At 41.9% G+C, this 21,075-nt stretch overlaps 1 protein-coding gene across 2 annotated transcripts in view; it reads left to right on the top strand.

The window, feature by feature from the left end:
• Positions 1 to 20,657, top strand: part of DHX9 (DExH-box helicase 9) — a 43,150-nt gene extending 22,493 nt beyond the window's left edge. For both annotated transcript variants that reach the window (XM_054037581.1, XM_054037582.1), the window contains 14 exons: positions 1,613 to 1,769; positions 2,409 to 2,509; positions 4,415 to 4,628; positions 4,883 to 4,977; positions 5,143 to 5,216; positions 6,001 to 6,153; positions 8,907 to 9,067; positions 10,603 to 10,714; positions 11,434 to 11,595; positions 11,775 to 11,902; positions 14,473 to 14,702; positions 16,048 to 16,163; positions 17,118 to 17,318; positions 20,116 to 20,657. In XM_054037581.1, coding sequence (XP_053893556.1) covers positions 1,613 to 1,769; positions 2,409 to 2,509; positions 4,415 to 4,628; positions 4,883 to 4,977; positions 5,143 to 5,216; positions 6,001 to 6,153; positions 8,907 to 9,067; positions 10,603 to 10,714; positions 11,434 to 11,595; positions 11,775 to 11,902; positions 14,473 to 14,702; positions 16,048 to 16,163; positions 17,118 to 17,318; positions 20,116 to 20,440 — 2,229 coding nt within the window. In that variant the 3' untranslated portion in view covers positions 20,441 to 20,657. The remainder of the gene's footprint in view (positions 1 to 1,612; positions 1,770 to 2,408; positions 2,510 to 4,414; positions 4,629 to 4,882; positions 4,978 to 5,142; positions 5,217 to 6,000; positions 6,154 to 8,906; positions 9,068 to 10,602; positions 10,715 to 11,433; positions 11,596 to 11,774; positions 11,903 to 14,472; positions 14,703 to 16,047; positions 16,164 to 17,117; positions 17,319 to 20,115) is intronic.
• The last annotated feature ends 418 nt before the right edge of the window (positions 20,658 to 21,075 follow it).

Raw genomic sequence — 21,075 nt, forward strand, 5'->3', positions numbered from 1 at the left:
AACATGTTTTCCTTTTGTTTGTTTTGAACCTGCTGCCCATTAATTTCATAGGGTGAACCCTAGTTCTTATGTGAAGGGTAAATAACACTTCCTTATTCATTCTCCACAGCAGTCATGATTTTATCATATCAACACTTAAATACCTTTTTCTAAGATGAGTAGTCCCAGTCTTTTTCATCTCTCCTTGTGTAAGCTGTTCCATATCCCTGATCATTTTTGTTGCCCTTCTCTGTACTTTTTACAATTCTAATATAGCTTTTTTTTTTTTTTCTTTTGAGATGGGGCAACCAGAATTGTATGCATTATTCAAGGAGTGGGTATACCATGGATTTATAAAGTGGCATCAGATTATTTTCTCTCATTATCTATCCCTTTCCTAATGTTTGTTCCTTTCTGTTTTCCTCAGTAAGATTTGATTTCCAATTTTTAAAGGATGTCTTTTTGTCTCTAACCATCTCTCTTACTCTGTTTAACCATGGTGGTGTTTTTTAGTCCTCGTGCTATTTTTTTTATTTGGGGTATACATACAGTTTAAGCCTTTGTGGTGTTTCCATGCAACTTGCAGGCATTTCAGTCTTGACTGTTCCTTTTAATTTCCATTTAACTAGCCTCTTCATTTTTGTCATTCCCCTTTCTTTGGAATTTCTCTTTCTCTCTCCTCCTTCTCTCCTCCCCCCCCCCCCCCCAAAAAAAAAGGGGGGGATGTTAAATTTAATTACTTTATGGTTTCTGTTACTGAGCTGTTCATCTATATTCGTTCTTGGACCAGATCCCACACATCACTTATGATTAAATCAAGGATTGGCTCTGCCCTTATGGGTTCCAGGACTAGGTGCTCCAAGAAGCAGTCATTAATGGTATCTTTCAGCTTGCCATACCAGAAAGCTGAATCTTATCACATGATTAAAGTTCAGTTTGTCAAAGTTAGGTTCCTCATTTGTACTATGAATCCTCTTATGAGGAAATGTACGTGCGTTTGTAGCATCCAGACTGGATGAGATGCACCTTTTCCTCTTCTAATAGGAGAGATGCTATTAAGGGCATGTACTGTATTGAGTAGTTAGATTTTTGTACAGAATTGGTGTTTTTTAAACTAAGAGGTGGTCTGAATGCAGGGAAAGCTAAACAGATAAGCCAGACTTAAATGTTTTCATAGTATGGATCACCACTTCATAGTGCCTCATCAATTACCTCCCTTCTCATTAGTTGTAGAACGTCCTGTGTGTAGAACTACAGCAATTGTTCAGTTGTATTTTTTTAATGTGGACTGGAAACTAGAACCGCAAAGGGTTCTTTGGTGCTAACTTGTTGACATGGAAGTCAAAACCACTTTAAGAAGGCACTCTAGAAGCAACTGAAACACTAGCCTAATCTGGTAGGGGGAAAATGAGCATAGGGAGTTGATAACTAGGTGCTTAATTCTCCAATATGCTAGCTGTTTTTCAGAAGTTAGTTTAGTTTGAAAGGTTCTTAATAGAAGGCAACATAAGTGCTGTTCATGTGAATAGGCAATTACATAGTTGCTTATCTATTGTTAGGGTTACTGGAGAAATGAAAATGTTTCTGGCAGCCTTGGCTAGTTGGTTAACACTCCTGTTTTCTCTATATACAGACTGACTTCCTCATGGTGGTGCTGAGAGACGTAGTTGAGGCATATCCTGAAATCAGAGTTATCCTTATGTCTGCCACTATTGATACCAGCATGTTCTGTGAATACTTCTTCAATTGCCCCATCATTGAGGTCTACGGTAGAACCTTCCCAGTTGAAGGTAAAACACTGTCTGAGCATGTATTTTGAGTAATTGCTTTTATTCATTCGCTCTTCAATCTTGCACAGAGTAGAGGGGACAAAAGCTTAAACAGGTCACATGAATCACAGCGTATCCTGAGATCTGGTCTATAACCTATGTCGGCAAAGAAGTCAGAGAACATTAACTACTACAGAGTGAAATTTTTCTGTTTCTCTTAGAGGGTTAAATAGTGATAGTGATGTAACAATGAGTTGCTTCTACATAATGCATACATCTATTGTCTTGAATAAACCAGCCTAAATGATCCAGTATAAAAACTGCTGTGGAAAATACATGGGAAGAGCCTGAATGGACAGGCTGGCTGGTCAGAGGTGAGGAACAATGGGAGGGAGAGTGTGGGGAAGCTTGTAGTGCCATTGCCCATGCTGTACTTATTCTTTGTATAAATTGAGGAGTTTGGTTTCCAAGGCTGTCAGTCAAGCACTCATCTCCAGCACTAGCTTCAAACTGAGTCCTCATCCTGCTCTTTCGAAACTTTATAGCTATCTTTAGGAAGGGCCTGTGTAGAGCTATGGTTCGAATATGTCCCTCTAGTGAAGCTTATGTGACTGGTTGATGGGCATCCTCTATACTAACTTGATGGATCTGTCCCTGCAGAGTATTTTCTGGAAGACTGTATTCAGATGACTCAGTTTGTTCCTCCATTAAAGGATAAGAAGAGGAAAGACAAAGATGAAGAAGGTGGTGAAGATGACGATGTATGTTGGGCTTGTTTATATATGTAAATTAAATAAGCACTGGCTGGAACCAGCGCACCAACGTAATGCATGCATTGCTGTACTCCTTTCTTACTTGGACATCAATGAGGCATTTGTCCTGTTAGGGACAGAACACAATTTAACCAAGTTAAATTATAGTACTGTATAGTAAAATTTTTCAGATTCTCCTTTGAGGGTTAAATATTTGCAGTGTTTCAAAAAAGTATTGTTCCTACATTATTATACAAAGACTAATGGATGAGCAAGAGTAACTAATCAGGGGACAGAGGTAGTGGTCAGACGGCGGAACAATGGTATAAAATGAATTCCTATATAATTCACTGGCTGTGTTTTAAATACTGCAACATTGTTGCACTAAAGTGCTTTCAGAAACCTTGTAACTATTGAAATAGTATGTGGGATTGCTGTTGATATATTTAACTGTATTTTCTGAATGCTCCTCTAATTGATGTACAGTAAAAGCTGTTTTATACAGCACTTCAACTGGAAAGCTCTATAAACTGGCATTTCTGATCTTCATTGAAAGTCTAGTTGGTGTGTGGCTGGCAGGGGGTTGGGATGCGGCGCACAGACTCTGAGAGGGAGTTTGGGTGCAGGATGGGGCTTGAGGTGCAGGTGGGGTGCAGGGTGCCAGATCGGGGGGCCACTCACCTTGGGTGGCTCCCTGGAAGTAGCGACCTGTCCCAGCTGCTCCTGGTTCCCGGCCAATGGGACCTGCGGAGCCAGTGCTTGGGGCGGGGGCAGCACGCAGAGCTGCCTCCCACACCTCCGCCTAGAAATAGCCAGGACAGATTACTGCTTGTGGGGAGCCGCCTGAGATGAGCATCCCCCAGATCTGGCCCATCCTGCCCCCTCCTGCACCCAAACTCCCTCCCCCTTAGGTAACCGGCTTTTTTCATTTACTGGCACTCCCCATTCCTCCAGCATGCTGGATAAAACAGCTTTTATTTGTATTTATTTACCTTATAAAGTTCCAGTCCCATTTTGTCACATCACCTGTGTTTTAAAAAAATTAATTGATTTGTGAATTCAAGCTTACTTCTTTTACTGCAGTAGATATTGCCAGCAACTATGCCTACCAAGAATTTGTATTCCTTACATGGCTGTAGGTGATGGTTTTTTCTGTAAAAAGCTACTGTCCTGAATCTTGTAATGACTAAGATCTTTTAACTAGGGCCCTACCAAATTCATGGTCCATTTTGGTCAATTTCATGGTCATAGGATTTTAAAAATAAATTTCATGATTTCAGCTATTTAAATCTGAAATTTCACTTTGTTGTAATTGTAGGGGTCCTGACCCAAAGGAGTTGTGGAGGGGTTGCAAGTTTATTGGGGGGTACTCTATATAGTTCCTAATTTTCCCCAGCTGGCACTGTAGGTCTGTCTTAAAGCAACAGAGGAGAGATCAACACCTCAGCAGAAAAAACTTAGTTGTAAAATCACAAAAAAATATAGTTAGAGGGTTTGCGCACAGGTGTAGAACCTGTACTTCTTACTCCTTTTTTAGCTTGATTGCAAATTAACCATTTCTCCTTAAAAGAAACAATTTTTTTTCTTCAAACCTACATATTGGTATTTCCTTAAAGAAAAGCAGTTTGATGCTGTAATTATGGCTCCATTTGTTCTAATGGAGATTTAATTGGTTTGATAGTTTCCTACTCTTAAATTATAATTTCACTGGTTTATAATTCTGAAAAGAGAATATGTATAGAAAAAAGCTGGGGAACAAGGCCAGGCCATCTTGTCCTGTGAGCCAGGACTGAGCCTAGGACATGTTTCCAATCCATCCATCCCATTCATCTATCTGGTTTGAGTGGCCCTCATCCCCATAGTATCAGAGTGCCATCTGGTTAAAGGGTTTTTGTTTGTTCTCTACATCTGCAGGCCAACTGTAATCTTATATGTAGTGATGAATATGGTCCAGAAACAAAACGTTGTATGGCCCAGTTGAATGAGAAGGAAACTCCCTTTGAGCTCATTGAGGCCTTGCTAAAGTACATCGAGACCCTGAATGTTCCAGGAGCTGTGCTTGTCTTCTTGCCTGGCTGGAACCTGATTTACACCATGCAAAAGCATCTGGAAATGAATCCACACTTTGGTACAAACAGCATTTAGTTATTTTCTACTGTGTCCTTCTCTCAGAACAGTTACTGGATGAATGTAAAGATGACTTGACTGAAGGAGTTGGTCCTTGTGTGTCTATATAGGATGAGAGCTGGGTTTGAGTAGATGGATGAGAGAAAGTGGAAGGAAGGTGTTTAGGTATGAAGCAGTGAATGGATAAGAGAGAGTTGAACTTTAATGTCTGATATATAACAGCTATAGTTTAACCTCCCGGTGTTCATATTGTAGGAAGCCATCGCTATAGAATTCTGCCCCTGCATTCACAAATTCCTCGAGACGAACAGCGCAGAGTGTTTGATCCAGTGCCTTCTGGAGTGACCAAGGTGTGAAACTGTCACCTACACAGAGACAGAGTGTAGTATCGTTGCTCTCTCCTGTACTTTTGAGAGGAGCTTTTTAATGCTGGCATTCTATATGTTACCTTACAGACCGTCCTTGGCTCCTTGTTACAAAACATGTATTCTAATACAATTTTCCTGTTTTCATAGGTGATTTTATCCACCAACATTGCTGAGACTAGCATTACCATCAATGACGTTGTCTATGTTATAGACTCTTGCAAGTGAGTTCCCGATCCAGATCTCTGTTTTACACAACGTATTCTTTGTTGGAATGCTAAGTAGTTTTTGCGAACATGCAGTAATTCCTTGTATTGCTGTAGCCCCAAGACTGAGTTTGGAGACCTAATCTGCAGTGGTTGTGTGCTTCCCCAAGCAATCTACACAGTTAAACAACCATATTGGTGTATCTCTAAATTGTCCTTGGTCAATCGAATACCATGCTAATGGTATTTATATGGGTGTCAGTGGGATTCCTGTACGCTGTTTTCCAAATGGATGATTTCATACTACAGACCTTGGTGTCCCTAGCCTCTGTCAGCGGGTGGAGATGGATGGCAGGAGAGAGATCACTTGATCATTACCTGTTACGTTCACTCCCTCTGTGACACCTAGCATTGGTCACTGTCGGTAGGCAGGATACTAGGCTGGTTGGACCTTTGGTCTGACCCAGAATGGCCATTCTTATGTTTAAACTCTCATTGTATGGTTGCTGGGGGAATATTAAACCTTCCTATATTAGTCTGTTATGCACTCTGACTTGCTGTATGCACTTTGAGCATGTTATAGTCATGAATCACTAATTGCATTAGAGCTTTGAGCTGAGATTTAAACTTTTGGGAGAAGTCCGGGAAATACGGGTTCTGATGCAGTGAGTGGGGGCACTATTCTTTAAGCAGAAAGACTAGCACAGTTAACTTTTTTTATTCCAGTTTTGCTGCATTAAATGATACAGTGCAGACCTGCTTTGGCAATATTTGATCTTCATTGTTTTTACTACTTTTACAGACAAAAGGTGAAGCTGTTCACTGCTCACAACAATATGACAAACTATGCCACTGTCTGGGCATCAAAAACTAACCTTGAGCAACGGAAAGGGCGAGCTGGCCGAGTGCGGGCTGGATTCTGTTTCCATCTGTGCAGCAGAGCTCGCTTTGAAAGGTGAGGCTGTGCCTCTTCTTCTGGGACAAAGGGACATTTGGGAGCACTCCATAAATTACAGAGCATGCAGTTGTGACCTGCTTCAAACCAAGCAGAGGAAACAGATTAATGCAAAATCATGGGGATAAGATTGCCGTGAACAGTTGCATTTCCTCAGACACAGAATTTAGTTCCCGCTCTAGAATCTGTGGGTCCCCTTAGAAAACTGCCATGGAAAGCAGGGAAATTGTTAGAGATGTGACTTCAGGAGCAGTCCCCACTTGACTGGACAAGTATGGCCTAGCAGCCTGATGGAGTAACTGGGAAGAAGGAGCCCCATGCTTCACCCAGTGAGAGACTGTTGAGGCCCAAGGTATTGAAAAGAAAAGGGATTCTAGAATGAGATGCCACAAAAGACACCTTGATCCTACCAACCAAAAAGTGCATGCTTGTGTAGAGAGATGCTGGGATCCTACTCCTCTCCTAGAGAGGACAGCAGGTGTGGAAGGTGGTGAGAACCAGGTGAGGGGGAAAGACCTCAGAGGAGAGGAGGCAGGTAGACCGATGTTCCTTTTTCCCAACTCCCTGGCCAGAAGCTGCTAACACCTCTTTTTGCTGCCAAAATGTTATTTTTCTCCCACTTCCATCTGCTCTAACATTCCCAAACTGCTGAAACCTGACTCCTTCTCATTCCTATCTGCCAAACCTTTCCCCAAAGACACAGCCATGTAACCCTCACTGCCCAGCTGCAGGGGCTTACACAGCTGTCAGATTCTACTATATTTCACCCACTACCCTGCAAAACATCACCATACACCCATTCCCCTAGACAACAGCTGCAGGATAGCTGTATGTTTACAGTGATCGATGTTAAGAAATCTGTTTCTGAAGCAGCATGTAATAAAAACATTCCTAAAATCTTTGTTGAATTAAACATTTAAACACATTATAGTATAATGTGATCATCTTAATTCATTATGAACTTCTGACAGCAAACTAGTTGCATGCTGTTAAAGAAATCATGGGGTCTTGTCAGAATTTAAGTTCAGCTTACCACAGAGAACATGGAACCCCAGGAATTACTGTGCTTAAACAGACAAATTGTAAACAGGAGATTGAGTCATGTATTTCCAATGGGGTCCCACAGGGATTGGTTCTTGATCCTACACTATTTAACATTTTTTTTGGTCAGTGATCTGGAAGAAAATATAGCAACTGATAGTCTGTGGATGAGACAGATTGAGGGAATGATAAATAATGAAGAGAACAGGCCATTGATAGAATGAACAGGATTGCATGGTAAACAGGGTGCAAGCAATCAGTTTTAATAGGCTAAATGTAGACATCTGAGAACAAAGAATGTAGGCCATACTTACAGATTGGGGAACTGTAACCACCATGATCTCTCTCTCCAAAAAAACCAAAAAACAAAAACCTCCTGCTTCCCAGGATAATGAGGAGAACATGAGCTCCCAGTGCAGTGCTGTGGCTGAAAAGGCTAATGCAATCCTTGCCTGAATTGGAATCTCTATTAGAAGTATAAGCTATTTTAGCTCTGTATTTGGCACTGGTGCAACTGCTGCTGGAATACTCTGTACGGTTCTGATGTCATTTTATGAAGAAAGTTGATAAATTGGAGAGGGTTTAGAGAAGAGCCACAAGAATGATTAAAGGATTAGAAAACATGTTTTATCATGATAGACTCAAGGAGCTCAACGTGAGATTAACAAAGTAAAAGTTTAAGGGGTGACCTAATTGTATAAGTACCTGCATGGGGAACAAATATTGAATGGACTCTTCACTCTAGCAGAGAAAGGTATAACATGAGCCAGTTGAAAATAAGACATAATTACTCCCATGGTAAAAAATTTAACCCTTGGAACAATTTACCAAACGTTGTGGTGGATCCTCCCATCACTGGCAGTTTTAAAATCAAGAATTGGATGTTTCTCTAAATTATATGCATGAGGAATTATTTTGGGAAATTCTATGGCCTGTGTTGTACAGGAGATAAGCCTAGATGATTACAATGATCTCTTCTGGCCTTGGAATCTCTGAAAGCCTAGCTTCATGCAGCGTAGAAGGAGGAAGACAGTTTGAAATGTGGAAGCCAGGGTAAGAAGTAGAAATGGATGGGACCATGTTCATTTGGGAGGCATGTTTATCCCAAACATCACATAGGATACTAACTGTTCAAAAACTCAATCATTTCTAGGGGTTAACACTTGAACTGTGGTCCTCAAGGCAAAGAGACTGAGGGCACTGTGTTAGGGAGAAAGGGGCCAAAGAGCTCCATCCCCACCACACCTCCATGCTTCTAGAAATAAATACTTGGCCTGTTTCCAGTAAGAGCACTCCTCCTTGTTGTTAACCCAACTGAACCAGGGACCAGCAGATGGTGTTGGGAGTGGAGGTGATAAAGTAGCCAGCATGGAAACTGGAAACAGGGTAGTGGTAATAGGCAGCCTGGAAGTAATTGACCTGCCTGAGGAATGGAAGACCTGTTCTAGCATTCAAGTTTGGTTGTGGAAAGGCAAGTAGATGAGAGAGAGAGAGAGGGTTCCAGTTGGAAGGGAAATGGGAATTTCTGAAGATAAGTACTGTTAATCAGTGCAGGTTGCAGGAAGTCACTGAGGGTGGATTGATGAGGTAACTTGGTGAATGTATTCATGTAGGAAGGCTAGGTTGCACTTGATGGGATGATCTGTATTGGGGATTGGGAATGCATATGTCTAGAAGGTTGACTTGTTTTGTTCTCCCCTCACTGTTTTCAGGCTTGAAACTCACATGACACCTGAAATGTTCAGAACACCACTGCATGAAATTGCTTTGAGCATCAAACTTCTGCGACTGGGAGGGATTGGACAATTCTTGGCCAAAGCGATAGAACCACCACCTTTGGATGCAGTGATTGAAGCAGAGCACACACTCAGAGGTACTCCTGTTGGGCCACAAGGTTTTTTGTTAGCAAACCCAGAGATGTGACATTTACAGCTTTGAATGGTTGAGGGTCTCAAGGTCAGTTGTAAGTAGCTTTGACATTTATATTGCTAGATAGACATTTATATTTCTAGGTTTTCTTTGGCTGGAACAACCTGATGTCTGAAGACCTCCTTTGTGGCTCTGGAATGCATTTTCTGGGTAGCAGTGAGTTTCTGAAACTGGAGCAGTACTTAGAAGAACACAAATGTTCCTCTATTTGACTTCCTAGCTTCAGGCTTGTTTTGTTACATTTTACGAGGATCTTGTGAAGCTGGCTACTACTGTATCTTCAGCTGTGAGACTCGTATATATGAGATGCGACTGAGTCCACTGCATTAAAGCATTTGGGAGACTGGTTCAAAAGAAGTCTGATCTAGGCTGATGGATTGTGTTATAATTATTTTGCACTTCTATACTGCCTGGTCACCCAGTTTTGTGAGATCCCTTTGTAACTCATTGCAGCTTTGGATTTAACTATCTTGAGTACCATAGTCTCAAATTTTGCCACCTGACTGTTCACGCCCCTTTCCAGATCACTTATGAATATGTTGAAGAACACAGGTGGTCAATACAGATCCTTAGGTAGCCCCCACTATTTACCTCTCTCCATTGAGAAAACTGACTATATATTTCTACCGTTTCCTATCTTTTAACAAGTTATTGGTCCGTGAGAGGACCTTCCTCTTATCCCATGACTGCTTAGTTTACTTAAGAGCCTTTAGTGAGGGACCTTGTCAAGGGCTTTCTGAAAGTCCAAATAGGCTATTTTGACTGGATCTCCCTTGTCTTCAGGCTTTTTGATACCCTCAAGGAATTCTGATTATTGAGGCATGATTTCGCTTTACAAAAGCTGTGTTGACTCTTCCCCAACATAATGTGTTTATCTGTGTCCAGTCGTTCTGTCCAACTAATTTTCTTGTTACTGAAGTTAGGCTTACTGGCCTATAATTGCCAGATCGCCTCTGGAGTCCTTTTTTGAAAATTGGTGTTACAGTAGTTACTTTCCAGTTGTCTGGTTACAGAGGCCGATTTAAGCAAAGGTCGTATATCACAGTTAGTAGTTCTGCAATTTCATATGAGTTCCTTCAGAACACTTGGGTGAACATCATTGTTTAAGTTCTTAAACTTCTCAATCTCTCATCCAAGTACTAATTAAATCTTTGGTTTGACTTTGGGCTTGTCTACACTGGTAATTTACAGTGCTGCAAAAAACACCCCCCTGAGCGCAGCAAGTTTCAGTGCTGTAAAGCACCAGTGTAGCCAGTGCACCAGCACTAGTAGCCACGCTCCCAGCGCTGGTAGCTACGCCCCTCGTGGAAGTGGGGTTTTTTTTTTTTTTTTGAGCGCTGGGGGCTCTCTCCCAGCACTCTATGACCACACAAGCCACGTTAAAGCACTGCCATGGCATCGCTTTAGCGTTGTCAGTGTAGACTAGCCTTAGGCAACTGCCAGAACCATCTTTGCTGATCAGTTAATCGCTTGTTTCAGAGCTGGATGCCCTGGACTCCAATGATGAGTTGACACCTCTTGGGAGAATCCTTGCTAAACTCCCCATTGAACCTCGTCTGGGCAAGATGATGATAATGGGCTGCATTTTCTAGTAAGTTCCTCAGTATCAATGAGGATTCTTGGCTGTCTTGCCCTGTGTTCTTGAATCTTCAGGCATCCAATAATGTCAAAAAAAATGCACCCAGATGGGCTGTGAATGGCACTGTGGGTGGTGGCGTGGAGGGGAAGGGGAGGAAACTGAATATTCATGAGATTAGGAGACAAATAACATCACTGAGTGTAGGGAGCCAAATATTCATGAGCTAGGGAGGAACTGAATGGCACCAGTAGAGACTAAATATTTATGAAGTGGGGGAATGGGACACTGAACACTTGTAAGATCGGAGTGAACTGTGGTTGGGGAGATGTGAACCGTTAGCATTTGAGAGAAGAGGTGAAAAGAACCACGGGACTGAATATTGATCAATAGAGGTATGCGGGTGTTGGTTTTAATCATGAGGGGTGGTGTTGGAGAGCCCATTATCTAGAAGAGGGTAGTGAACAGGATTGTGAGAACAGATGGGGGAGGGGAAGAGGCATAATATTCATGAATGTGCTGTGAAATTCCAGCCACTGTCATTTGATCTAATTAATGTCTTTACCCTGGGAAGAGCTTCTGTAAAGAAGTCTCTCTAAGAATAAGTACTGAGGTAATGAGGCCTATGTCCTTAAGCAGGAAGTTTTTACTCATGTCAGTGGGCCGGTACCAGCTGTTGGCAACAAGTCTAGGAACAAACCCAGTCATAAATACTTCTTTGGTTTTTGTTTCAGTGTAGGAGATGCTGTGTGTACCATCTCCGCTGCCACCTGCTTCCCTGAGCCTTTCATCAGTGAGGGTAAACGGCTGGGTTACGTCCATAGGAATTTTGCGGGGAACAGGTTTTCAGATCATGTAGCCTTGCTTTCAGTCTTCCAGGCCTGGGATGATGCAAGGTATGTTGGCTTAGCACAGAACTTGATGGAAGATTAAGGGTAATATTGGGTGAGCAACTATGTGACCTGACTAGATAGCCAAATGGCTGTGTTAAGAGTTTCCGTTTGTGGCACTCGTTCTTCTCTTGTACAGATCTTCTTGAGTCCAAGTGAGTCTGTCTTGACTGTTTCCTTTTTAGAATGGGCGGTGAAGATGCAGAAATAAGATTCTGTGAACACAAAAGGCTCAACATGGCTACACTCAGGATGACTTGGGAAGCCAAAGTCCAGCTTAAAGATATTCTTATCAATTCTGGCTTTCCGGAAGGTAATATTCCATGGAAGTAGTCATTTCAGTATTGTCCTCTTCAATCTTTGAGAGTTGAGGGATAGGTTTCCAACCTGTTGGCTGGCTAATAGCCCAATAATGGTGAATACACGGCATGTGGGCCCATGGTGAATTTGCCCCAGCACTGTTGTGCTGTTAAAGCAGTTTCCACCTGAGTGTTGTTGCATGCATTCTGCCTCTTCTAGCGGAAGAGCAATTTAAGGACTTGTCTATTTTAGTGCGCACATTGGGACTACGCTAATGAGCACTAGGGAACTTAGTGTGTGCCAGCAGGGTCCATGCAGACCAATCAGTGTGGAACACCCTAGTGCACACTAGAACTTACACCCCTCTAGTGTGGATTAATGCACAGTGTAAACAAGCCCTACAACTGCTTGTGAATTTAGCACTACAATAGTGGTAAATTCTGGAGGGCACGGTTATGAGGAATTTGACCTTTTAAGTGGTAGTTGTCTTTTCAGATCCATCTCCATGGTTTTGCTTCTCATACTTCTCTGCCTCTTACCTCTGCCATATATGCTCCATATTGCAGTGATATTCCTTCTAGATGAGAAGAGCTAGAGACTGCCCTTCCAAAATCACTTGGCATAGCTGTTGCATTATCCTAAGGGAATTACTCAGGGCATTACCTCCCCACAGGATCTGAACACTGCCTTTCCTGCTCTGTAGTTTTCTGGGCTTGTACTCAGATCTTCATTACATAGCATGTTAGCTTAGAATTCTTTATATTTGAGTTTTCATTTCCATTAAGCAGTGAGAATGTTACAATACATAGCAAAATCTCTCAGCTAGTCACCAATATGGGATTGAGCAAGACATGACTTAACACAGCCATGTGCAGGGGGGCAAGAAGTCAGATTTACTTTCAAATGGAGTCTATTCAGAGAGAAGCCCAAATTTAAGGAAGGTAACTATAAGTATCCAAATTAGGTTGAATTTATAGAGACGTTGTCAACTTGAAATCTAGTAAATTTTAGTGCGTTCTGCATAAAATTAATAGCAATGGCCAGGTCCCTAGTGGACTTTATGGGGTCCTTGCCTCTAACCCATTTTCAAGGTAAAAACTTTGATTGGGGTAGGGTTTGGGACGATTTAGTGGATGTGCAGGTTTGCAAATTCAACACCATTAATCTGGGCTTGAATAGGGACTGGGAGTGGCTGGCTCATTACAGAAGCAGCTCTGCACATCCACTAATGTTATATATGCCATCATGTGCCAGCAATGCCCCTCTGCCATGTACATTGGCCAAACCAGACAGTCCCTCCGCAAAAGATTAAATGGACACCAATCGGACATCAGGAATGGTAACATACATAAGCCAATAAGTGAACACTTCAATCTCCCGGGTCATTCTATTACAGATTTAAAAGTCACTATCATTGAACAAAAAAACTTCAGAAACAGACTTCAAAGAGAAACAGCAGAACTAAAATTAATTTGCAAATTCAACACCATTAATCTGGGCTTGAATAGGGACTGGGAGTGGCTGGCTCATTACAGAAGCAGCTTTTACTCTCCTGGAATTGACACCTCCTCATCTATTATTGGGAGTGGACTACATCCACCCTGATTGAATTGGCCCTGTCAACACTGGTTCTCCACTTGCGAAGTAAGTCCCTGCTCTCCATGTGTCAGTATATAATGCCTGCATCTGTAACTTCCACTCTATGCATCCGAAGAAGTGAGGTTTTTACTCACGAAAGCTTATGCCCAAATAAATCTGTTAGTCTTTAAGGTGCCACCAGACTCCTTGTTGTTTTTGTAGATACAGACTAACACGGCTACCCCCCGATACTTGACACTTTGTTTGAGGAGTATGCTTGGGTTGGGGTCTTTGGGTTAGGAGTCAATGCAGAGAGTTTCCATTCTTGTGGTGGAAGAAAAGCCCTTTTTTTGAGGAGGAAGGTTTTGCAGCGTTTCCTAAAGATGGGACAGGTTCTAGATTCGATAATCTCTGGAAGTTTTGTTCCATGTTAAAAAGTTGATGGGAATCCAAAGTGTTGCTCTCCCTTTCATTTTCTTAATATCCAATAGTCTTTCTCCCTCTGCTCTCAAGGATAAATGCTACAATAATTCTCTTTCTGGGCTGGATGACCTAACAACCCCCAACCTGGGACTCCAGGTTTGTTGTGACAGGCAATGACACTATTACAACATCCAACTTGACCTCTTTGGGAGGTCCTATGTCTCCAAAACAAATGAAGAAAAAAAAAAAAGATGTGATACAGCTACTCCTGGACAAGCTTTTATGTCCTTGTTCCTGAGTGTGTGGGAAGGGGAATGGCTTTAATTTGTAGTTTATTTTTCAGCTCTTTCCTCATTGAATACTAGAAAATGTGTGTTCAGTTTACTCATTACAAATACAATTCTTTAATGTTGTTGTGATGCAGCATTAAAATGCCCTTTTCTAAGGGCAGAGATGTCTTGAGAACCAATGCCTAAATAAATAGTTGAGTCAGTAAATGTTCAGATCAAAGATCCTGAATAACTTAGTTGCACTGCACTATGCGAGATCTGGAAAGTAGCCTGTTTTCTGTTCTGTCAACAGAGTGTTTGATGACTCAGATATTTAACAACACTGGACCAGATAACAATCTAGATGTTGTGATCTCCCTGCTTGCTTTTGGTGTATACCCTAATGTCTGCTATCACAAGGAGAAGAGGAAAATTCTTACCACTGAGGGGCGCAATGCACTTATCCACAAGTCATCCGTCAACTGTCCTTTCAGCAGCCAGGACATGAAGTATCCATCTCCTTTCTTTGTTTTTGGTGAAAAGGTAAAGAGAACCGTTAAATACCTTCTTTGATAAGGTTACGAATTTTTATGCCCATTCTTCATTTCAAAAGGAGCCTCTCTGGCACTGTTCTATTTCTTTAATGAAAATGTTAGTGCTAGTGAAACAGAGTGGATTGCAGCCCTGGAATCCTGTATTCCAAGGCTCTTCTGTTGTATGGCAAAAAAACCTGGAATTAGCCCTCTCCTCTTGCTGTTCCCTGCTCAGGGTCAGTTGATTCAGAATTCCATGTTCATTTATTTTATATTGTGCACAGTCCCCAAGTGTTCAGCGTGCTGCATACTTTGTATTGACAAGTAACTGCTTTATAGAGTCAAGGGGCATGATGGAGGTTTAAGGAGCTGAACAGGGGACAGCTATGACTTGTGGCACCCATGAAGGTGAGGGAGAATAGCTTGTGTTTTGTTACCCAAAATGCATTTGAGTCTTTTGGTGCTGGGGAGGGGATTCCATCTCCTCTTCACTCCTGCGCAAAAAGGGGAGGGAGAGAGAATTATAAATTTGGGGGGATGCAGGCATTAATTCCTTGCTCCCGTCACTCTGGCAACCCTGGATAACAGGCTGCCTCATTGCACTCCACCCCAATATTTGCCACAACAGCCAGCAGTGACTGATCTCTAACCGTAATTGGGCTTGTTAATACACCATTGAAATGAATGGGGCAGTTCACATAGTCAGAGCCATTGTCTGTCTGTCTGCAGAGTTGGGCAGACGTCACTGAATTGGTTTATGCCAGATCCTGTTTTGAAGGTATTCTCAACAAGTACCAAGTTCAGGTTTTTGTTTATATAAACAAAAGCGTAGGTTTTTAGCACAGTTATGCAGGAATTTAAAAATCTGCAATTGTGGGACAGTTGTATAATCACCAGGAATATCTGGATCACTGACTATCCAAAGAACAGATTGCAAGCTTCCCCTAGAGTGCCCTACCAAAGTGCAGCATCCCAGATCTGTTGTATGGACTATCTTTAGGGTGAGAGGAGAGTTCCATCTGATGCTGGGGCATTGTGCTGAGATTACAAAAACACCTCAAGTTTTGTCAAAGTGACACCTGTTCCTTAGGAACTGCATTGAGACCACAAAATTCATTTCACATGGACAAATGAACAGCTTTTAAATGGTAATGAATTTGTGTCAACCGACCAAAGCTGGATTCACAGCATCTGTCCTGATCTGAGGAGCTCTCTCTCTTAATGGATTAGTAATAAATACAATCTCCCAGGGATTATCCTGTTTGTAAAAAAATTCTGTTAGTTTCCATGGCCTGTGGAAGAAAGAGCCGTCTTAGTTCTTGAAATGGGAAACCATGTTCCTCTTCTACCTGCAGATCCGAACACGAGCTATCTCTGCCAAAGGAATGACTTTGGTGAGCCCGCTGCAGCTGCTTCTGTTTGCCTCAAAGAAAGTCTTATCTGATGGAGAGATCATTCTGGTGGATGACTGGTATGAACTTCCTAGTTGATCATGGATAACTGTGAGGAGAAACAGCTGGTAACATAGCTATAAGTATGTTTAGAATGGGAAATGTAGGTCAGGCCGTGCAGTAACAGATGAATTTCATCAGAGCATTATCGTTGGTGTGTGTAAGGATGGGGGAACAGTTTATTTTGGCAGCTCCTGTTTTTTCTGTAGATTATGTTCCTAAATTGAAAACATGAGGCACTGGCTGGATTCCACAAAAGCTGCTTTCCCTGATATCAGATCTGAATTAGAGGCAGTGTAGAATTCGGGTCACTGCCTCGTAGACAAGCAGGAGGAAAGATAGCCTCATTGTTAAGACACAGGACTGGGTCAGGAGTGCTGGCTCTGCTACTGACTTCCTGTGACCTTTGGCAAGTAATTGGGAAACCAGAGGTAAAAAGGCAGTCTTTACAATGAGTTAATGCCTACCCACTTCTCAGAGTTGAAGCTTAGTTCACTAACATTTGTCAAATTTGAGATTATGGGATGGTGAGTAGTTTTTGATGATATCTTTGTGTCCGTAACAGAGCCTTGAAGAGCTCCTGTATTTTTGAGCCTGCTTTAACGTTTTGGCATCTTTTATTCCCAGAGGGTAATGGAGTAGTAACTGGTAGTACCTGAAGCGTTCCAGGTCCGAAGAGCAGGGAGTCAAAAATGTAGCAGCTGTTCTAATTGGCTTCTGATTTCTCTCAGTGCTGGGGAATCTCGTATGTTGCCAATCATACTTTTTTGGTTCCAGATGGCGGCATTCCCCATTGTTAGGGTGTTATCCATACTCTGAACTTTGAAGTTCTAAGTGTTTTCTGTGGTGGTTGGCACTAGACGCACTGAACACCTGCTCTGTGGAACATTTGTTCTCTATAGCCTCTCTCCTGTAGGCTATGATGCTTTATATCTAGAGAGATCTTCATTTTGAAATCATTTTTCCTGCTCTAGGATTAAATTGCGGATGTCTCATGATGCAGCTGCCTGTGTCACTGCCCTACGTGCAGCAATGGAAGCTCTTGTTGTTGAAGTAACTAAAGATCCTGAAATCATTAGCCAGCTGGACCCAGTGAATGAGCGAATGCTGAATGTGATCCGCCAAATCTCCAGGCCTTCAGCGGCTGGCATCAACCTCATGGCAGGCAACACAAGGTTAGCGCCAATCGGTTCATGTATACAGCTGGATCCTTGGAGTAGGAAAACATTCCTGGTAACTTGGAAAGCCTAAACATTCCGAAGGCCAAAATGTGTCTGAACTCCTATGCCAGCAAAAACTCCTGTTGTGGGATTTAGTTTGGAAGCAGGCTGTTTGATGTGGATAGTGAGTGTTTGAAGTTTTTATATACTCATATTTTCAGTGAATCATAATGTCTGAAAATCTTCCTAAGAAACCGTGCAAGCAGTGAAGTTGCAGGTTGATGGAGGATGACAAAAGGAGAGTAAATGATGGCTTCTATAGTTAAGAGTTAATGAGGTTTGGTGTGATTGGCTATCCTGTGATACAGAATGTACCAAGGATCTTCTGGATTTCACAAACGAATTGAGGGGGCTGCTCTACTCATGCATGATTTTGAATTGTTTGGGAAATGCACACCATCACATACACAAAGTATACTGACTGTAATTCCTTCCCCAGGCCACATATGTCACCCTCCCATTACTAGCAGAATTATAAAAAATTATGAATAGTAGTTTCAGGAAACTGAAATAACATAACTTTTAGGCCCTGAAGTAGAAATCTTTCAAAAACCTGGGAGAGTATGGTTAAACTATAGCAACTTGGTACGCACAGATGGTTACTCTGCAGAGAGTAACCATTTCACTGGCCTGCAATAAACTTCACACCAGAAGACTGATCTTGGTATGAAGTGTTTGAACAAGTTCATTTTAATTTAACTCTACTGTCAAATTCAGAATATGGTACAGGTCTGTCGCATCTTACACTGGGGTTACGTTCCACAGTCAATGCGTAAAGCGAAAATCGCATATTGTCAAAATTACATTGAGTGTAATGGGCAGAATTGCCCGCACTACAGGTACAGTATTAAAATTATTTTTCTTTTTTTGTTTTTGCCGACTGCGTAAAGCTGAAATCGTGCATGTTAAATGCGTGTAATATGTGACAGACCTGTAGTTGTAATCCAAGAGGTCATGGTACCCTGGTGTGTACATCATATGGCTTGAACATTCTGGCAGCTGTAGAGTTGATTTGGATTTGCAGTGGTGGGCATTAACTTGTCTACTGAATTTTACATACTCTGAGCATGTGTGATTTCCACCTACTCAAGGATATTTAGATTGCCTGCAATTTCATACCCTTCACATCAATTTGTGTTGCTCATTATACAAAACAGATTTAAGATGTAAAGATGACTTTTCCCAAATCTCTGGAGATATAGTAATGGTTGAACTGCAGGCAAGGAGAGAAATGTATTTGGTTGATAGTGTTTGACTTCTCCATTCCTACCACAAATACTCTTCCTGAAGAGATCAGTGCATCATTTCTTGAGTGCTTGTCTATTCAGACTGTGTGATGCTAGGATTCCCCCTTGGTCCTAATGGCTGCCTAAGAGCAGAAAACACTACTCTAACATTAGTCAGATTCAGTGTGGGCAAAGCACACATCAGGGTTGGGATTTCTCTTGTAGAGAATGGGTGCTGAAGCTCCTCATCCAGTCTGTATAAAGAATGATAGAAATCAAAGAAGTTCTCCAGACTCATAAACCACTATAAACTGTACCTGTGTTGCTCAGCACAGCAAACCATTGACAACAAGAACCACTTTTGCGGTTTTTACAAAAATATCTGAAAATAGTTGGTCTCAGTCCACACGAGTCTCACCACTTCTCATAATACAATACCTATTTGTGCTTTTCCATACCACTGGTAAACATGGCTGTGTATGGGGAAAGGGAGCCGTAGAGCTCTGTGATGTATACAAACGAAAGTTCTAACAGAATCTTTTCTCTGCTTCAGTATCAGTCCTAGTACAGCTGCTGAAGGGCTGCATGGGGGGTGGGGGGGGGAGGAAGTTCCTGTTTCAGTATCCTTTCTGCTTTGAGGAACAGGCTGACTCTCTTTCCCCTCCACCCCACCCCTTCCCTAACTATGTCAAGCACATCCTATTTCCAGTCTGCTCTTCCATCTCCTGCAGGCTGTTTCCCATTATTTTCTCAAATGCTGGGTGAATTTCCAGGGCTAAATGTTAATGACTTCAGAGACTTTAATGTTCGTTATTCTGCTGTTATATAAGCAGAACAGAAACTCTGCTTTCTGTGTATCATTGGACCATTGTTAGCAGTAGCCTCAAATAGAAATGGCTGAACCACTTTGGTTGAAATTCAGCCTGAGGCAAGTGGCTGGCATGGAAAACTTCAGCCCCATAATGGGACTTTGGCAAAGTTATAAACAATTGAAAACAGAGTCTTATAGTAGGACATGTCAGGCAGCCCTGCCTCTAATAACCTGTTTCATTCCTTATTTCTGATGTAGATAATTTAATAAAAGTGAGGGAGACTCAACTGTATGGAGTATAGGTAACTGATCAAAATGAGGGACCAACTTCTATTTTTTCTTAAACATACCTACGAGGGGCAAAATAGAGAGCCCAGCACTTCCCACGTAAGCTGAAAACTGCCACCCCTACCTATGAGTGGTTATTTTTGACAAAGTCCACATCAGTGGACAATTTTATCTCCGCTTTAGAATTTTTTCAGAATGGGTGTGGTCCTGGACCAGATGAGATCACTCCGGGCTGCTCTTTAATGAAGCTTTACAGGGAGCAAATGTCTAAGTTGGGTGTGGGATTTGAGCATACTGCTCTGCTGCATAAGAGAAGTGGGAGTTTTTATGTTTTTTGGAACTCTCCACTCCGATGGTGATGAAAATATTGAATCCTATAAAGTTGTGGGTGTTAAATTAATTTTTTCTTAAAACTTTTCTTTCCTAGGTTTGGAGATGGTCCTCGTCCACCCAAAATGGCTCGATATGACAATGGAGGTGGATTCAGAGGACGGGGAGTTAACCAGCGTGGCTCTGGCTACAGAGGTGGAGGCTATGGTGGTGGAGGCTATAACTCGTACCGAGGTGGCTCTGGAGGAAGAGGATACCAAGGTGGTTCTGGGGGAGGTTATAGAGGTGGGGGGGGATATAGAGGGTCTGGGGGAGGGTATCGAGGCTCGGGTGGAGGATATAGAGGGTACCAAGGTGGTGGGAATAGAGGTAATTATGGAGGTGGGTATGGGGGCCAAGGAAGGGGGCGTGGTGGTTATTGAAATCCATTGAAGTCTTTCTTGTACTCTAAAAAAATGTGCATGTTTCCTTCTGGAATTTCTTTGTTACTAATACAGAAGTCTGTTTGTCATTCTACTTGTTCACAGTAGCTTGAAAAGAATTGTTTAGGACTACTGGTGATATTATGTAAAATAGTCCTTACTACAGAGTACCACAGTCTGTATACTTTGTTCTTAATAAAGTGTTCTGTTCACAAGACGTAACATGTTTTGTCTCTGTATGATGATTGGATTCTGGACTTGAGCATGGCTGTTTCCTTTTAGGTTTAGCATTTGTCTATAGGAGGTATGAGAAATTTGGGAAAAATGTCTCTTTATTGTCTCCAGGGTGTAAAAGAGCATGTGGGACAGATAGCAACAATTCTTCAGAATTGCAAGGGTTACTAGTCGTTGCTGCTTCAGACCATGATTGCACTGAATGGACAGAAGAGGAGGTTTGAAATCCTAGGACTTTGTTAGCCAATACGTAATGAGATGTAGAATACACTACATTAATAGATATTATGAGCACAATATTAATATAATGAACCCCATTATATGTGTGTTGGGAAACTACATTAAGTATTGTGCTCTCCCCACAATTCTATTCACCCATGTCAAATATCCTACTACATTTG

This window comes from Malaclemys terrapin, chromosome 8 (genome assembly GCF_027887155.1).
Source record: "Malaclemys terrapin pileata isolate rMalTer1 chromosome 8, rMalTer1.hap1, whole genome shotgun sequence".
NCBI classification, from domain to species: domain Eukaryota; kingdom Metazoa; phylum Chordata; order Testudines; family Emydidae; genus Malaclemys; species Malaclemys terrapin.